The sequence below is a fragment of the Xenopus tropicalis genome, chromosome 2 (assembly GCF_000004195.4).
Source record: "Xenopus tropicalis strain Nigerian chromosome 2, UCB_Xtro_10.0, whole genome shotgun sequence".
In the NCBI taxonomy this organism is placed as follows: Eukaryota; Metazoa; Chordata; class Amphibia; order Anura; family Pipidae; genus Xenopus; species Xenopus tropicalis.
The window spans coordinates 148,140,797-148,159,055 of NC_030678.2; the positions used below are offsets into that span (position 1 = coordinate 148,140,797).

The 18,259-nt window shown below is 43.6% G+C and overlaps 1 protein-coding gene across 1 annotated transcript; it reads right to left on the reverse strand.

Moving 5' to 3' along the window:
* Positions 1-6,217: 6,217 nt before the first annotated feature.
* On the reverse strand, positions 6,218-12,477 carry krt7 (keratin 7). Its single transcript, XM_002935742.5, has 9 exons — positions 11,927-12,477; positions 11,136-11,347; positions 9,781-9,841; positions 9,497-9,592; positions 9,228-9,392; positions 8,976-9,101; positions 7,872-8,092; positions 7,314-7,345; positions 6,218-7,217 (listed from the first exon to the last, which is right to left on the reverse strand). Exons 1-9 carry the CDS (start codon positions 12,380-12,382, stop codon positions 7,015-7,017), a joined length of 1,572 nt encoding a protein of 523 aa, XP_002935788.2. The 5' UTR covers positions 12,383-12,477; the 3' UTR covers positions 6,218-7,014.
* Between the last annotated feature and the right edge of the window lie 5,782 nt (positions 12,478-18,259).

The following is an 18,259-nucleotide window of genomic DNA, read 5'->3' on the forward strand; positions in this document are numbered from 1 at the left end:
AGCAAATCCAGATAAAGTATAAAAGTGAAAAGCTGTATGGCTGCCAGTATTTGGCTAAAACCCATGCAGGTTGTGGCATGGTCAGGGATTTTATATGGGGTTCAGTTACCTGTGTAATATAGAAAAAGTTCATTAATACAGCAACAGCAATATGTCTGTTTACAGGGCCGGATTTCTGAATAGGGCGCCTCGAGGCTACCTCCCTTTCGCTGCCCACCCACCTCGACCAACCAAGCTGCTCCCCACTACTCATACGGAGCAGTGCGGAGATATCATGGTAAAGTTTCTGCGCATACGGTCCCCATTGCTCTGTATGTGGGCAAAATTCCAGTGCGGCTGGCTGACATGCCACACCTAAATTTCTGCCGCCCTAGGCCCGGGCCTTTGTTGCGTCACCACAAATCCAGCCAGTCTCTTTATCGATGCAACTGAGGCCTTAAGTTGTACATTACCCAGAGCTTTTTAACCGCAGCTGCCATCAGGCTGAATGCAGCAACAGTCAAATGTGCCTCTCCAGACCGGCCACCATTTCCCATAGTAAGGGAATTCATGTAGGGGCCCTAAGGCAGAGGGGGTTACGTGGAAATCACAGGTTGAAAAGGGGGCAAGGCTTGAATGGAATTTTGTGTGGTTTTAGAATAATGCATGTGACTGGGGTGGATCAGGGATGTGGCCATGCATCTGTGAGTCTTTTTTTTCAATTGGGGCCACATTTTACTAGTTGGTACAGCCATCCTGCTATAAACCTAGGTGACCAACTGCTTAATAATTGGGCCTTTTGGGGGATTCCTAAGAATGGCCCTGGGTGGGCCTCTGCTCAGAAATGCTCCAGCAAGGGTTAACGTGGGAATTTTTTAACTGTTTATTTTCACAAGTAAATCCCTTTAAAAGAACTGTTTTACTGGCCTTTAAAAAAATTCTACCTCAGCCCAAAAGAAATTATGAAAACTATTTTACATACTCGGCCAAATTTAGCCTCTCCCATATAATATAAATACTCAGCAGGATACTAAGAAAACAGGCAAAATAAGAAAACAGTTGTAGAAAAACAAAATAATGATTCTACCAGCCCCTTTTTGTAATCCAAGCAAAGCGGAAAGACTAGACTTTCTAACTTCTGATGTCCCTTCTCAATTCTTATTCAAGTAGTATTAGATATTTCCCAAAGGCCCAGTGCAGTTATCCAGTCTCTTAAAAATGGACACAAAAGTAAAAATGCAAAAGGCATGGATACAAGTATTATTCACCAGAACCAATTTATTCCTAAAGAGACCAATATCCAGGGGTTCATGCAAGATCTGATTTCAGTCCCTACTATCCGGCGCCATCTTTGTGTAGTTATGTATTACACGGGGTTTTGTTGAAACAGGCTGAAATACATGACAAAGAGACAAAGCTTGAGTGGTTGCTTTAAACATTGATGAGCAAGCGATTTTACGTTTTCATTTGCGTGCAGGATGCTGCTACTGCTTGTTTGTTGTATTCAGTTATTTACTCTCAGCATAAGGTGCCCATACACGTTAAGATCCGCTCGCTTGGTGGATATTGTCCCGATATCCCCACCTACGGGGGTAGCCCTGGGGCCAAACGATCAAATTCTAACGGCAGCAATGGGGCAGTCGGTTCAGGGACCGCATCAACGAACCGATCAGAAAAATTAAAATTGTGTCATGATTTTTAAGGTGTACACTTTATTTCTAAATTACACTGTTAACATAGCAAATAATTCACTCTACCGTTTAACCAACAAATGTTGTAATATTGGTGTGTAGGCACCATCAAGGTGCATTGTGTCTGAGCTTTCAGAAGGAGCCAGCGCTACACATTAGAACTGCTTTCAGGTAACCTACCTACTCCCTAACCTACTCCCATGTAACTGGAGGAGTCCCAAGCTGGACCTGGATTTCTTACTAATGAGTGCTATTCTGATATCTACTGGGAGCTGCTATCTTGCTCCCTTCCTATTGTTCTGCTGATCGGCTGCTGGGAGGGGGGAGATATCACTCCAACTTGCAGCACAGCAGTAAAGTGTGACTGAAGTTTATCAGAGCACATGTCACATGGCTGTGGCACCCTAGGAAATGAAGAATATGGCTAGCGCCATGTAAAAATTCAAAATTATATATATAAAAATCTGTTCCTGTTTTAGAAAAATGGATTCCAATGCAGGATTTTACTGGAGTAGTGCTATTAACTGATGTGTTTTGAAAAAAAACATGTTTCCCCATGACAGTATTCCTTTAATAACTGTAGCACAGGAGTAGGGAGAGCACAAGGGATAGGGAAGTGCAACCCTATCTTAAACCAAACTAAGGGCAATGGCACACGGGGAGATTATATCTCGGCTACCATGTGTGACTAATCTCCCCAAATCTCTTCCACTTTCAAGGATTTTTATCCTAAGGTAGGATCCTAGAACTTTCTATTCTGCCTAGAACTGATCAAAATAACAGTGAATTCTGGGAAAAAAATGTAAAATGCAAGTGATTTAATTGATTTCTAAAGCTGTCATGGGGCAAACTAAAATAAAAATCCCCAAGCGGTGGCAGCTCCGGTGTATGGTAAACTCTTCTTATCAGCAGTGTAAATTTCCCTAAATCTTAAACCAGAGCGCTGTGTTCCTATGGCAACTGATTGTGTTTTTTCATTGTTTACGACCTGCTTGGGAGTGATCCCACGTCAGAATATGGCACAGTGTTTCTCAGGCTTTAGCAAACATTTAACCTTTATGCTGGGAAGCTAGAAACCAGGCAGCAGGCTACATTCTTTTCAGGAAGACTCATTTCGGCCTACCCAAAAGGCTGTTCTAGAAACAAAACTTTTTATTTGCAAATTGAAAGAAAATGTAATTTTAAGTAACTTTCATTTCAGATTTGTAAATGTATTTGCTATTGAAAGCAATTGTTGTTTGAGCCTTTCTGTTTGGCAGAAGTACAATCTACCCCATATCTGTTAATTAGCTGGCTTCTGCTGCATTGTTTCAGGAGTCAGAACAAGCAGTGCAGATAGAGCTGCTTTTGTAAGTAAAGGTCCCCATACACGGGCCGACTATAGCTGCCGATATCGGTCCCTTGGACCGATTCGGCAGCTAATCGGCCCGTGTATGGGGAGAGCAGAGCGGCCTGGCCGACCGAGATCTGGCCCGAAATTGGCCAGATCTCGATCGGGCAGGTTAGAAAATCCGGTCGGATCGGGGACCGGATCGGCTCGTTGATGCGGTTCCCGATCCGACTGCCCCATTGCTGCCCACTTAATCCGATCGTTTGGCCCCAGGGCCAAACGATCAGATTATTTTTTTTTACCTAAATGCTCCCCGATATCGCCCACCCGTAGGTGGGGATATCGGGGGAAGATCCGCTCGCTTGGCGACATCGCCAAGCGAGCGGATCTGCTCGTGTATGGCCACCTTAACTGTTACTTGGAGTTCTTAAACCTGACTGTTTTGTCAACCTGACTGTCCCTTCTTAATCTGCCAGTTTCTAATACTAACATACTCCTGCTCATAGAGGAACATGGGGGATCAGATACGTAATGTAAAAGTAAGGAACAAATACTTTACAGGCAAATTTATAAACAGCATGAAAAGAGAATGTTCTAATAGATGTAAAAACAGGTTTCATTTTTGGTGCCAGTATCTCTTTAAAAAATATTCTTGCGGCTTATGCTGCAGTACTATGCCTCTGCAGAGATGTCAGCCTGAAGAATAATTACATTGAATTTCAGGATTTCACCATAGAAAAATTCATCACTCGTCAAAAAAAGTCACGGTTGCATCAAATTGGACGCTGTTGCACCAAAATGGGCACCATCTCGGCAAAATAGGCACAATCACCGATATTTCGCGAATTTTCCGCCAAAGCTAAATGGGACAGATTCGCTTATCACTACCAGGGAATAGATAACCCCCCTTCATAACTGACTTCTGCATATCTATCTCAAGCAATAGCAGAAACCATAGATTTTTAGAATTTAATCAACTGGCAAAAACGAAGTTGACCACAACCGTTATTCACTGAACTTATTGTAAAGGGAGGTTTAGCACAGATATATTGGCACAGAGGTGGGCCCAGTGAGACTTGGGCCCCAGCCCACTATCTACCATACCCTATAATAGCCACTGGTAGTTAATATAATGGCTAATATAATGGTTAAGGGGCACACACAGGATTCTGGAAGACTTCCTAACAAGCAAGACATGCAGGATCCATGCTCTCAGCTCTTTCCACATTTAGAAATCCCTTCTTGTACATGTTCTCAGGTGCTCTTCAGCCGAGGGGAGAGGGATACAGTGATACAGTGACACTTAACACTTCCTAACCATTGAGATAAGGAAAGTCAGTGATCACACACACCCTTTTGGCAGTCACGCCTTAGTGTGGGACCTCTCCTTGGCGCTGATTCTGGACTCTCAGCAGGCCGTGTATTTGGATCTGATCACACCCTACCTTTATAGCAGGCCACCCAGCTCATTGCCAGCAGCATCTGGTTTCTGTTTGATCTGTGGCTCCCCATTGTGAATGTACTGCAAACAACCCATATTTTAATTCTTCAAAGATAAATGGGACACTTTTAAAGGGCCACATACGCTCAAATTTTCCTGCAGGATTGTACTCAGTATAGGGGAATTAGCAGTTTAGAAGTTAAAGGAATCTCCTCTGCAAGTTTAAGACATTTAAGGGGGATGGGGGTATTTATACTACAGAGAGCTCTGTTTATGGTACCATTTGCCTGGACATGTCTAATGTCTCATTATGTTATTAGACCATTTCCAATGACATACTTGCCACACCTCATTCTTATTAGGGGATTATTATACTATGTAAGGGCCATAAACAGTGATAAGGGAGTTGACCAGCTACCTGGGGCAGTAGCACCTTGGTCTTTATTCTGGACAATAGAAACGTCTGCATGTGCCCTTAATATACCACTGTTGCCCAAAAACAAGCACTTATTTTGTAACATTCATATCATTCACTGTTTTCTGCTATGAAGATGTATGCCTTGTTGTTGCACTATGTCCTTACTCGAGACTTGTTCATGTCTTTGAATAAAACTTGGCTGGTTAGAAACATTGATTCCACCACTTCCAGCTACTGATAATTTATATTACTGGCCTGTGCTCAAGAACCCTAAAAAGTGAAACTATTTTCAAAGAAAGATATATTTAATAAAGCCTAGGCAAGAAGGTCATAAAAGGTATGTTCTTTAAAAGGGCATATGAAGAATGGTAATATGTTTATGTTATTTGCCCTATTAATTAACTTTTAATGACTTGTAAGAAATCTACACTGTATACCTTTGATCTCAGTGTTCAAATGTTATTGTTCTACTCTGAATAATCTCCGGCTCTTTCATAATAGACTTACAGTAGGAAGCCAAGAGCAGGGATGGGCAACCTTTGGCATCTGTTTGCAGAACTAAAACTCAGGGCATATTTCCACCATATCTCTTGGCAGTGTAAAGCTGGCACATTGCATTTGGCAACTGACAGAATACCAAAGGTTGCCTGTTCCCATGCAGGATCAGTTCCAGGATGACTAAGTTGGGAATGATAAGAGAACATTGGATATTTGCTTGATCATTTGAATCATAAGGTATGTAGAGTGGATTATAGATTGATACCTGCATATATTTAAGTTCTAAAACACAATTAGACCAACACATTACTAAGTTAAAGTACTACATATATGTGGTTGTGTATCAGGTTGAAGACACACAGAGTTGCTTGTCACGGCTACTAAATGCCAGAAAATACCCTGCCATAGACAATACTAAGAATTGCCTCTGCTAAAACACACGCAGAGACAGTTATCAGTAAATGATCAGCATTGTCTATTTCTGTAGCCATAACAAGTAGCTGCTACTAGTAACTCCATGTGTCTTCACCCTTAGTGTTTTCAAAATTTACCTCAGTGCAATACCCTTGGCAACCAATCAGCAGTTAGCTTTTACTGATCTTGTGCATTTAAAAACAATGAAAAGAAAAACCACATTGGTTGGTGTGAAATAATAAGACTAGTTCCCCATATGCTGCATCATTTTGGCATCTGTCATTGAAACTTAGAATGGTATATCTGTTGATTTATAGGGTTGAATGCCCTGTCTTTGCCCACTCTCTGTATCACACCCAAACCATCATTTTTGTCCAGACAACAACCACAATAGCCCCTCAGTGTTCATTTAAGTATCATTCATTGAAAACACAGGACAATAAAAGTAGATTGAAGGAATTTTTATTGGAGTTGCTTGTGTTTCTCACCAGACATAAAATCCCTCCCACAGAATTCAGATTTCCACCACAAACACAGACCATATCTAAAAGAGTGGTAACTAAAACAGAATTGTTCCATATACTGGGTGTTTTACAACTGCAAACAAACATTAAGGAATCACTGTTCTTTGTTTTCCCATCTAAGCTGCCAGATTTACATCAGAGACTTACTAGAATTTGTTTTACGTTATATGTTAGCACCGTATATCTCTTTTGTTACCTATCAAGCCTCTTCTATGGGAAAACAAAACAAACACAAAGATATCTGCCCAGAAATACTGCTAATTTTTTATGTATTTGTTTTAATACAGGCATGAGATTTCCATTGTGAACTGAGCAATACAACTTGCAGCGGTCGATACTGTAAAAACGTGCCCAGACTTATGGCGAATAGGACACCTAGATTCAGCATACGATTAGAGCCAGTCCCACTGGTAGAAGGGGGAGCAGTGAAGGAGAAAGATGCAAGTAGGCACTTGTAGACAGGAATAGGGAACTGCTTTCAAGATTTCTGCAAACAGCCATATCCTCCAGATAATAACAAACAACAAAATGCGGGTGCTAGACTACACACTTGGAAAGGTGCCACCAAGATATAGGTATAAGGGGTATAACCCACTAAGTTAATACCCTTACCAACACCAACACATTGTAAACAGAGCCTGTTTGAATTATTTGAGGGCTATGGCTAATGCTCCTACCATCAATACACAGGGGACACCTTTTTTCTGCTGCTGCACATCTTATTGTCTAAAGCTTCTGCTGGAGGAAGATGTTGTCACGGAGTAGGATTTAACGCCGGAGCTTCCACCGCTGCCGAACTTGGTGGAGCTGCTTCCAAAGCCTCCAGATGAGAAAGAGCCGCCAGCACCGAATCCAGAACCATATCCAGCACCGTATCCACTGCTGCTGCCGCCCATGCTGCTGGAGGTTGAGTTCACCACAGCTGCAATAAAAAAGTAAATATATTAGTGATCTACCCTATATATACAGTATGCACAAAGCAACCAACTCTACAGCCAATTAAGAGTGAGATACTTACATACACTGACTGGTCCAGGTCCTTCAGAAATTCTGTAGGGGGAAAAAGGAATGGATGTCAGAGAGAGCAACAGGAGAAGCAGAAGATCATTCTACGATCTAGTTAAGCACCCCTAGCATAGTTGCAGGAGATGTTTGGGAATAGGTTCATTGAACTTTTACACATATAATGAATTAAATTAAGATATATAACACTAATAATAAATTATAGCAAGTGTATGAAACAATGTATATTACCCCCTTGGCAGCCTATAAAGGTTTAACATGGACACATGCAAGGAAAGAATCACTTGCCAGTGTGTGTGTGTGTGTGGGGGGGAGGGTGAAAAGTATATGTAAGAAAAGTTCAATCCTTCCAAGGAAACCCAGCATATGGGCCCTCTATGTTCCTCCTAGAAGGGTTTGTATTGGAGAAACAATAATTATATAGCAGGTGGTATCTACTTGTGGAGGCTAAGCCCCTCTAAATCTTCATTATTCTCCATCTATGCCTTCTATATTATAAAGTGGTGGGTGCAATGTAGAACCTTTACAGGTTTTTGTACAGTTTAACAGTTACCTGGTCTCTTCTCCTTCCAGCAGTTTCCTGTAGGTGGCGATCTCAATATCAAGGGCCAGTTTCACATTCATCAGTTCCTGGTATTCGCGCAGTTGGCGAGCCATGTCCTGCTTGGCCTTCTGCAGAGCAGCCTCCAGCTCAGCCAGCTTGGTCCTGGCATCCTTCAATGCCAGCTCTCCACGTTCCTCGGCCTCTGCGATCTGTGCCTCAAGCTTAGCTCTCTAAAATACAAATAAGGTATTACGTTTATTTACCCAAGTCACAATTATAACTACCATGGTGCTCAGGGCACTTAAGTATTAAAGTAAAAAAAAATAAATTCGCTAAGCTAACCAAGCCTACAATAACCAAATATGTACACACTACATATAAAAGAATATATTCCCTACAGAATAGTATGACAGCCAACAGCACACAGCAAGCAGGTGGAATTGGCAGACCATTGTGCTCAGGCATAGAAGGCCTAAACATTTGCATTATTTAGGAGTAACAGGTGATCATTCTATGATTCACGTCTCCGCGCCCTGCCCTCAAACCAGAATTCTGAAAGGAAAATGTGAATAATAAGTAGTTCTAATGGGTGTCTGCCGCTTGCTGTTTGTTCCTTCCGGGCAAAACTGCAGCGGTTATTATTGCACCTGCTCAGGGATAATTATATTTATTAAAGGAAGCTGGATCCCGTCGGAAGGATGTTAGCATTGAAACATATAGGAAACTAGAGACAGCTTTATAATCTAAAATACATTCATTGGGCTTGGCCGGGCCACCAATGGATCAGTCACATGTGACAGCTGAGACAAGAGCTTGTCAGGGTTGCAGTGAGCATTTACCCAGGGACAGTATTTTATTTCTAGTGACAGGGTCGACTCATGGGCATACATCAATGAGCAATAATCTGCAGCTGTTCTTAGGGTGTAGAGAAGGCCATTATGTTCAGTTTGACTTTGATATCAGCTTTAACAAACCTAGGGTGCTCACCCTTTTACCACTGGCTACATGCACTATAAGCTTAGGGTGACATCTAATAAGGTCATAGCATGCAATTTAGTTGTCTAAGGAAAACTGGCCTAATATAGTGATAGTAGAACTGAAATAGAACCTTACCTGAGCCTTTACGCTCTCAATCTCAGCCTGCAGTCTTTGCATAGCACGGTTCAGTTCAGAAATCTCAGTCTTGGTGGTGCGCAAGTCATCACCATGTCGCCCAGCGGTGGCCTGCAGTTCCTGGAACTGTAGCAGAAAAACAAAATTAGTTCTGAAACAATGAAATTCTGGCAATCCAAATGGGTCACTAACACATTCTAGTATATATGTGGAAGCTGGAACCAAATATATACTCTATGTGGGTTTTCCTACCTTGTTCTGGTACACAGCCTCTGCATTGGCACGGCTCTTGTTGGCAATGTCTTCATACTGAGCCTTGACTTCGGCAATGATGCTGTCCATGTCCAGAGCTCTGTTGTTGTCCATAGACAAGACGACTGAAGTGTCAGAGATCTGTTCCTGCAGCTCACGGAGTTCCTGGAAGGAAATAAAGGATTCCATGAGAATGTAAGAAGCTTCTAGACAACACAACATATTTCAGTAACTGGCAAATACACATTTTACTGATATCTTGTACTTACAGCTTCATACAGGGCCCTCAGGAAGTTGATCTCATCTGTCAGAGCCTCCATCTTGGCCTCCAGCTCTACTTTGTTCATGTAGGCAGCATCCACATCCTTGAAAAAAAAGGAGGGGAGGGGGGGTTTGTTTTAAAGATGTTGATGAAAGAAATAATCATTTCAACATGTTTTTCAGGTAGTTTAATCTTCCACTGTCACAATATAACAAATGCAGTGAGGATCCCTTATCTCTAATGATATTTATGGGACCCAAGTACAAGACTAATGAGGAGGAGTTTACTCACCTTCTTCAGAACAACAAATTCATTTTCAGCGGAAGTGCGCTTGTTGATCTCATCTTCATACCTGTAGGGAACAAGGGAGAATATGGCGTGAGAGTGAGTTTGCCAGTAGAAAACAAAACCTAACTGTGCCGCCTTTCTATTCATTGTTCTATGAGCTGCTTAGAAAAGCAGGCAGCCAGCTCTGTCTCTTCTCTTGTTTCATGCTCCATTTAATTAACTAACCTCTTCTGTGCCAGGGGATGCTGGGATACTTTGCATTCCACCTTAGCGCTGAACAATCAAACCTTGGTATAATTTTACTTTTAGCTGCCCCTGATCAACAACTGAACACAGAGAAGAGGGGGCACTTCAGTGCCAGTGGGTTTAACCTTTGCCTATATGTGAGACAATGGTGCTGCTGCCAAAATTTTGTGAAAGTCAAACTTGCATTGTCCCACTAACAATACCCATATTAAACCCAATATTATACATAATAACAAACGGTGAGCTGCAGGGTTTACATGCCTGCCATTTATGAAATTATGTAGTACCCTGACTAGCAGCAACCAATCAGATATTTGCTTTCACTAGTCTAACTGCACTAAATGGATCATGGCAAAATTAGCTTATTAGTTTTTGCTGTAAAATTATGGAATTTTATAGTGATTACTTTAGAGAAAGAGGTATAAAGAGAAACAAAGCCATATAGATTTGATGTCTGATGAGCAGTCATTGTAATGTATCATCTTCAGCTTTAGAGCCAGTGTACATTGTCAGTCGCTTGCTCAGTGGCTGCTATTGACTTTGCTGGTAGGGCCACACCTAAGGTTTATCTTCATTGTTTGCTTTAGTTCCTGTCAGACTCTACTTGGCCAGCACTAGAAGCTTTTGCAAACCCTCCGCCCCACTGCATTCAGCCTGTTCTCCTGTCCCAGGAGGGTGTGGCACTCGCCCCACAGACATGGTATTGTCCAATTTTTGTACAACTCTGCACAATACAGGAATCTAGACTTTCTGTTAACTCTTTAGGGTAAATAGGCATGTTAGACAGGCAGGCAGTGATGGCTCTGATGTGCCTGAAGCTATGAAGTTGTAAATTAGTTACCAGTGACACCTCTGCTCTTACAGGTTGTACCGGTTAGTGCAGAGAGATTGGTAGCTTTTGGCCTCCCAGAACTATTGCTCCCTCGGGCTGTGTGAAGAAGGCAATGGGCATGATGGGAGTTTTAGGTCTGCAGGCACTGAAGCAGTTAAGCTTACCAGTTACTGCATTGGCATTTAACAAAAGATTTGCACTTAACTGCCAGTTACTATCAGTCCACACATTAAAGGGTACATGCCTATATAAACCAGGGCATTTCAGTGGTCAAACTTACTTGTTCTTGAAGTCCTCAACCAAATCCTGCATGTTCCTCAGTTCTCCCTCCAGTTTGCCCTTATCGCCAGTCAAACCATCCAGCTGCCTTCTCAGGTTGGCAATGTAAGCATCAAACAAGGGGCCAACGTTGCTGGCTTTGGCGGATTTCTGGTTCTGAAGGAGTTCCCATTTGGTCTCCAGAACCTTGTTTTGTTGTTCCAGGAACCTGACCTGTTATTAGGAAAATAAAAAACAAAAAAAGGTCAGAAATAAAGTATCTGTATATATTCATTTGTCTCTCCCCAGTGGCCTGGAACTGCATTTAGCATTGTAGTCATATGGCTTGTCTGCAGAGCTACTATGTTCAGTTCAGCAGGGAGAAGGTTAATAGTACACACCTTGCATTAGCAGACACTTTACAGGCACAAAGCTTGTATTAAATGTCATCTTTGGTAAAACACACTTTGCTGAGTTTGCCTGGACCCAGAGAAACCAGCCCTACCTTATACCCTTTCAAAAAAAGTGAAATAAGTTTTACTGCACCAGCACAAAGCACTGTTGTTGATGTTAAGGGGGTGAATAGAGCAGAGCTGGTATAAAAGCTCACAAATGGCCAATGTATCTGCTGAACTACTGATCTCTACATTCTCCAACAAGCGTTTAAAACTGAAATATGACAAATGCTTGGGCATCAGGATGGGCACCCCTGCATTAGGTGCCCCTACCCCTTGCCATTCTAAAGGTAATAATATCCCATTCTGCTAACAGAAGGAGCCTTTGGTTTAAGTGTAGCTGCACTAGGACACTCACCTTATCAATGAAAGACGCAAACTTGTTGTTCAGGGTCTTGATCTGTTCTCTCTCCTCCTGTCTGACATGCTGAATGGTGGGATCAATCTCTAGGTTCAGAGGGGCAAGCAGGCTCTGGTTGATTGTCACCTCCTGGATCCCAGGTCCGGAATAAGCTACTCCACCACCGAACCCAGCGCCACCGAATCCTGCGCCACCGAATCCTGCGCCACCGAACCCAGCGCCACCGAATCCTGCGCCACCGGAGCGGCCGCTGCTAACGCCGTAAGAGACGCTCTTTCTGACGCCGCCACCGATGTTGGACAGACTGGAGCTGCTGAAGCTTCCCCCTGCCCGGCCGAGCCCTGCGCCTCCGCTGGAGGAGCGAGTGGAGCTGATGCGCATTTGGCTGAAGCTGGCAGCGGGCACTGCGGAGCGGGTACTGAAGCTGGTTTGTCTGCTGCTGGAGAAAGCCATGGTGCTCAGTGAGAGGTTGGAGTAGTAGTGCAGGAGAGTGCAGGAGAGGTGCAAGGCTGCTGCTGATGGTCTGAGAGACAGATCCAGTGCTTATGACCAGCCAGAGACCGCCTTATATACGCACAGGGGAGCCGGGCTCTGCCCCGGGGCAGTGGCACAGGGATCAGTTTACTGCATGTCCCAGTTGGGTGGGGCTGGGCTGCCATCCACTTGCACATACCTGGAGCGCTCTACTGCTTGGCCACACCTGTGTCCCTTCTCTGCTGTCCCCTCCCAGTATACTTCTCCGACCTGTTATATGCATATATCCAAATAACAATGTAAAGACAGCAGCCTTTTCTCTGTTAGAAGTGGCATTTGTTTGTTACAGTATTAATTCTCAATAGGCACAGTTTCTGTAGTTTATCTGCAATTTTCCAATTTATGTTATTCTAAAGCCCCCCTGTATCTGTGATGAGAAAGCTAAGCTAAGGCAGGCAAACTCATTTATTTATATATAGAAACTTTTTACTTGTGAAGTCATATATAGAACAAATAGCAAAATGAAGCATAAATGGTGTTCTTATTATATTTAGTGTTATTTAGGTACAGGATACAGTGATATGTGTAACCCCAGGGAGCTGTGCAGCCAATGAGCAACTCTGTACTAATAAATAAATACATATATATAAATATCATAATAGATGGAGGCAACACACCAGAAAAGTATATATATTGCCTGGGTGCTGAGCAATCAAGTGTAAGATACAAGAAACAGAAAGACTCAGCACTCACAATACTTTGAAAAATAGCAAAAATATTGCAAAAAAAAAAAAAATATATATATATAGGTATTGCATATTATAGCAAAGGGAATGAATCCCAGTTTCAGAGGCACCTGCAGTGTTTTTTGCACATTTCTGTTTCTTATTGCACAGTGAGAGTTAAAGAATCCATGGAGTCTGGGGGGGGCTCAGCCTGTGACTCATACTCAGATAAAGTTTGAAGGAATTCGCCACTCAGACGCACCGCCAATTACCACATATGAAAAATGAAAGCTTGTGATAAAATTTCCTGCAAGTGAATGCAAGAAAAATATTCTTCGAAACTCACTTCCGCACTTTTGTGGGGAACACAAATGTTCTGTTTCTATTTACATTGTGCCTCCATTTGGGGGGGTGGGTAAAAACGCCATTGTAATGTGCCCAAAACAAACCAAGCACCCCTGTCTGCCATTCATCTCTCCCAATGGTAACCTATGGGAAAAATGTCACCTAAAGCTCACATAGGGATAACTGGGGGACCCCTGCTCATAGATGCTGAAGCGATTGCAATAATGGGCAAAGCACCCCCTGTGTACCATAGCCCACATACTTGCGTATTGCAGAGTAAGGCTTTAGTTACAGTCACCTTATGAGGGTCTGATGGAGGGGTGCCTAGGAACAGGGGGAAATAAACCAAGTGCCATAGGAACATTGCAGCAAACTGGTGTCACCAAGCGAGAGGAATGTTCTGGGAGAGTGAGATTTGCTGGGTGTGTTGGGATTCAGCACAGAACTGTCAGATCCGTTGGACTGATTTTCTCTTAAAGGGATTGCCCTATCTAAAAATGATTTTTCACCAAATGTCTTACTAAGGGGCAGAATTAAGGGGTCCCTTTGACAGTCACCTAATTTGCCCCCCTCCACCCACCCAGTCACCTGCTGTAACAGCCCAGTCTCCTGCTTTCCATAGTTTGCACCTAAATTAATATAACCCCCCACAACTGAAAAGGCCTAAACGCTATGTGAAATCACCTCATTGGGGATGGGCACAGCTAGGGGCATGATTGGGGCATAGTGTGGGCATAATGGGTCATGAATGCTTCAGAAAAAGGGCCTACTGGTTTGACTTCTAAGTAATTAATAGCCAGGGAAGCTCTGTGCATGGGACAATACTTCCTTGTGGGTTTTTGCCTGGAAATATAGCATCCCTGACCATTATAAATAGTTAATTGCACATATTGTGTATAAATCAGATCACTGAGACGATTTCGGAGGAAGCCTTTCTTCTCACGATTATCTGACAGCCACAATTCATCTGCTTCAAGTTACAAGACATAAAATATTCTGGGGGGGGATGAGGGAGGGGAGTTATGGGTTTCCGAAGAATTTATTTTTTTTAAAAAGGAAAAACATGGGTGCACATAGCTGCAGCTTCTGACACAGATCACTGCATTACCCACCATGACCTTTTCTTTGCTGGTTACACACAGCTTCTGAATTGGACCCTCCAGACCAAGTTCATAGCTTCCTGGACTGTTTATGGGCCCCAAATTAACTGCCTGACTGGTATCTGACCAATATCATGCAGATTTAAAAACTCCATCAGGTGAGGGCAGCATTGGCCTGATGGGCCTGCACAGAGCTCTGCTGACCTCCTTGGCCCAGGGTGCCAAATTATGAGATCGGCTTAGTTTGGCCACGCACTTGGGTGACCCAGCTGGACAAAGATCAGCTCGCTAAGCGAGAGTATCTTGTTGTGTATATCCAGTTTAACTCCCAGCACTGAAAGCTGGTAGTACAGGAATCTGTATTCTCCCACTCCCCCAGGCCCTTTTGGTATTGCTGAGTGAAAAGGCCTTATCTCTGGCAGAGACACTGCTTCAGGTTCTAAAACATAAAAATGCTTTGGGTGTGTGCGAGAGGAGGCGGGGGGCAAGGGGTTTCCACGGAATCTTCTTTTGTGTTAAGTTTATTTTTGCCTGAAGAAGAATACCAAGACAGTCCGGTTACAGGTGTGACTTGCTGTATGGCTCAATTTATGTGCTACCATATAGAACTATGCAGCACCCAAGAACCAGTGCTTCTGATCTTCCATCCAGTCCAGTGGGCTCAGCTCACTAAACATCACTATTTCCATTTCCACTGAATTGCAATTTTACTGCTGCAATTAAAAATGAGGAAACTACTGTTTCCTATGTGACTTATGGGTGCATAGGTACCCACAACGTACTGTGAGTAAAACTAATGCATCACAGGAACCAAAAGATCCACAAAAAGGGTAAAATGTGTTTTTATCAAAATTTGCTGATTTTTATATATATATATATATATATATATATATATATATATAGGTACAAACAGTTCATAAGCTGCACACCAAAAGTCAAAACCGATACCTGGGTGCCAGGACAGAGTAGCAATGTGTAGAGAAACGAAATAGACCGGCACTCACAGGATATTTCACACCAAAAGCATCAAATGGTTTGTAGAAAAGTGAGGTTCTTTACACACACATATGTAACTATGAAATGATAGCTTGTTTAACTAACTGATCTTTACATGATTTGGCTACCAATGCAGTGGGCACATTTGGAATGATTCAGTTGTTTGGCCCCCAGGCTGACAATCAGATAATTTTAGGGCTTAGAGGGGACCAATTCAGCATGCTAATCCAATGGTGTATATTTCCGGGGGAGGTGGGGGGTATACACTGGTAAGTCTGTAGCATTTATTGGCTTGTGTATGGCCTCCTTAAGTGCCAGACAAGTGCTGACTGTCACCAACGCTTAAGGTTGGTAGCTGCTGATATCGGTCCCTTAAACCTGGGCCATGTAGGGGTAGCAACAACGGGCAAGCCCGACCGATATCTGGCCTGAAATTGGCCAGATATCGATCGGGCAGGTTAAAAGATTTAGTCGGATTGGGGACCGCACCGGCTCGTTGATGCAGTCCCCGAAACGACTGCGCCCATTGCTGTTGTTATAATTCAATCGTTGGCCCCAGGGCCAAACAATTGAATTAGCCTAAATTTGCCCAATATCGCCCACCCGTAGGTTCACCTTTAGTTAATCTGGGCCAAGATCTCTAGAGCTCTGTAGAGTATTATTATTCTTTCTACATCAGTCCCTTGCATTCTAAGGTCCCTATCACAGTCACACACTGTATGGCCTATTTAGTCAGAAACCAATTAAATTGCCTTTACGTATTTGGAGCGCAGAAGGAGAGTGGGGTACCCAGAGGAAATGCACACAGACACAGGCAGTGTCAGAGTGTTTTCTGGGGCCCAGAACCACCTCAGGGCCCCCCCACTACAGTTATAAGCTCCTCTGAGCGACTGGAAACCCAATGGCACCTCCCACCGCCCTACAATTGGGGATGGGAGGTGCCCCCAGTTACACAGGAGTGGGCCTAGCAAGCCGGGGCCCACCAGGTTTTTTCCAGGTGTCTCACCGGCCCAATCCAATCCTGGACATGGGGAGAATATTCAAACATCTTGCAGATAAAGCCCTGGATGGAGCCAAGAACCCCAGCACCCCAGCGCTGCACAACTGTGATATACATTTTTATTTTACAGCTCATTATAAATACTATAATTACTAATTTTAGGCTGTACCCCTGTCACCCACACTTATGAGCACCTCTGGAGGCAGTAGGACCAATAGGCTGTTTATGTTGTTGCAAACAGCATGGCAGTTTCCACACATATCAAAATAAATTTGCACAAAAGGTATCTATGAAGCTAGAAAATGTATTTGCCTTTAAGAGATGTCAGGCTGCATTTTAACTGGACACATTTTTTCTTGAGAAATACAAGGCTATAGTTTAGGTGGACAGCTAATGATTAGTTGTGCTAATTTACCCTTGAAAGAAAAAGACAGTAAAAAGTCAGGCTCTACCACCATTGGAATTCATGGCCAGATTATAGTGTCGCTGCACCCTTCCTCCAGGCATCTGTTTATTAAGCAGAATTTCTAGAAAAAAATGTAAATTATGTTGGATTTTCTGTAAAGGCGGGGGCATCACTTTTTCTCAGGTTTCTCAGGTCCATTCTTGAAAATATTTCCTATTTATTTATAATAAATTTATATTGCTGTTGTTATACAAATGTAGGAGAGCAGCAGGTCAAATATCAATTCCTGAAGGCTGAAGGCAGCTATAATACACTGAAGCTTGCTCGGTAGGGTTAGGGCAGATAGAATGATGATACTTCTAAAGCTACTAAAATTCACAGGCACCAAATGCTCAAAATTGCCTCTTGTGCCATCGCTCTTATACTAACGCTGGCACTTTGCACCCTAACTTCTTGCCCAAGTAAATAACCACAGGTACCTGCGCTTTTTTTCAGAGCACAGAGACGTGTGGCCAACCTTATAAATATATTCCTACAGCGCCAGCATAGTATTCCTGAAGGGTGGGAGTAGTGAGGCCCATAGGCCTCCCCCCTCCTGCCCACTACCAACCCTTTTACTGGCGTGTCATTTAGACAAGTTAGTAAGTGGCAATGCTATGGCATGTGGTAAGGACTGGCTTGCGTCTGGCAGCACTTCCCTTTGAGATATTATATATGGCGCAAGGTTCAGAGCACAGCCAGACCCTAGACAGAGATGCCCTTCTTCCCGCGCAGTGGTGTAACTATAGAGGATGGACTATAGACTCCATGTTTTTTTTTGGGGGGGGGGGCTGTGGGAAAGAGTAGTCCAGACTGCGGGGTCTGCTTCCTCTATAGCTCTGTAGAAATCCCCCCTCTGCGGGCCACATTCCTACCTGAAAGTGAGTAGGAAGGGAGTGGGGGGACGCTAGTGGGCCAGTAGGGAGCAGGCAGTGACAGGTAGGCGTTGCAGTAAGATGTGGTGTAGGTACGCCACTGTGTCATAAATGGACCTTTAGCGCAGGCCCGGATTTGTGGCGGGCCACAAAGGCCCGGGCCTAGGGTGGCACGCTGCCCCGCCACAGTGTACTTTTAAAATTTTGCTCCCATACGGAGCAATGGGGTCCTCTCCCCGCTGCTCCATATGGGACTTTTACTGTTCCCTAATGCGCGCTCGGCAGCGGGGGGGTGTTCAGGTGCTTCGGGCATGTGCAGGGGGGGGCAGGGGGTGCCGAAGAATGGGGGTGGCCTCGAGGTGCCCCCAAT

Excerpts from the sequence above, each read along its gene's own strand:
- krt7 (XM_002935742.5), bottom strand. The coding sequence starts at position 12,382 with ATGGCTTTCTCCAGCAGCAGACAAACCAGCTTCAGTACCCGCTCCGCA. Across the intron at positions 9,102-9,227 it reads AGGCTGTGTACCAGAACAAG|TTCCAGGAACTGCAGGCCAC; the intron begins GTAGGAAAACCC and ends TTTCTGCTACAG. Across the intron at positions 7,218-7,313 it reads ACCTGGACCAGTCAGTGTAT|CTGTGGTGAACTCAACCTCC; the intron begins GTAAGTATCTCA and ends TTTTTATTGCAG.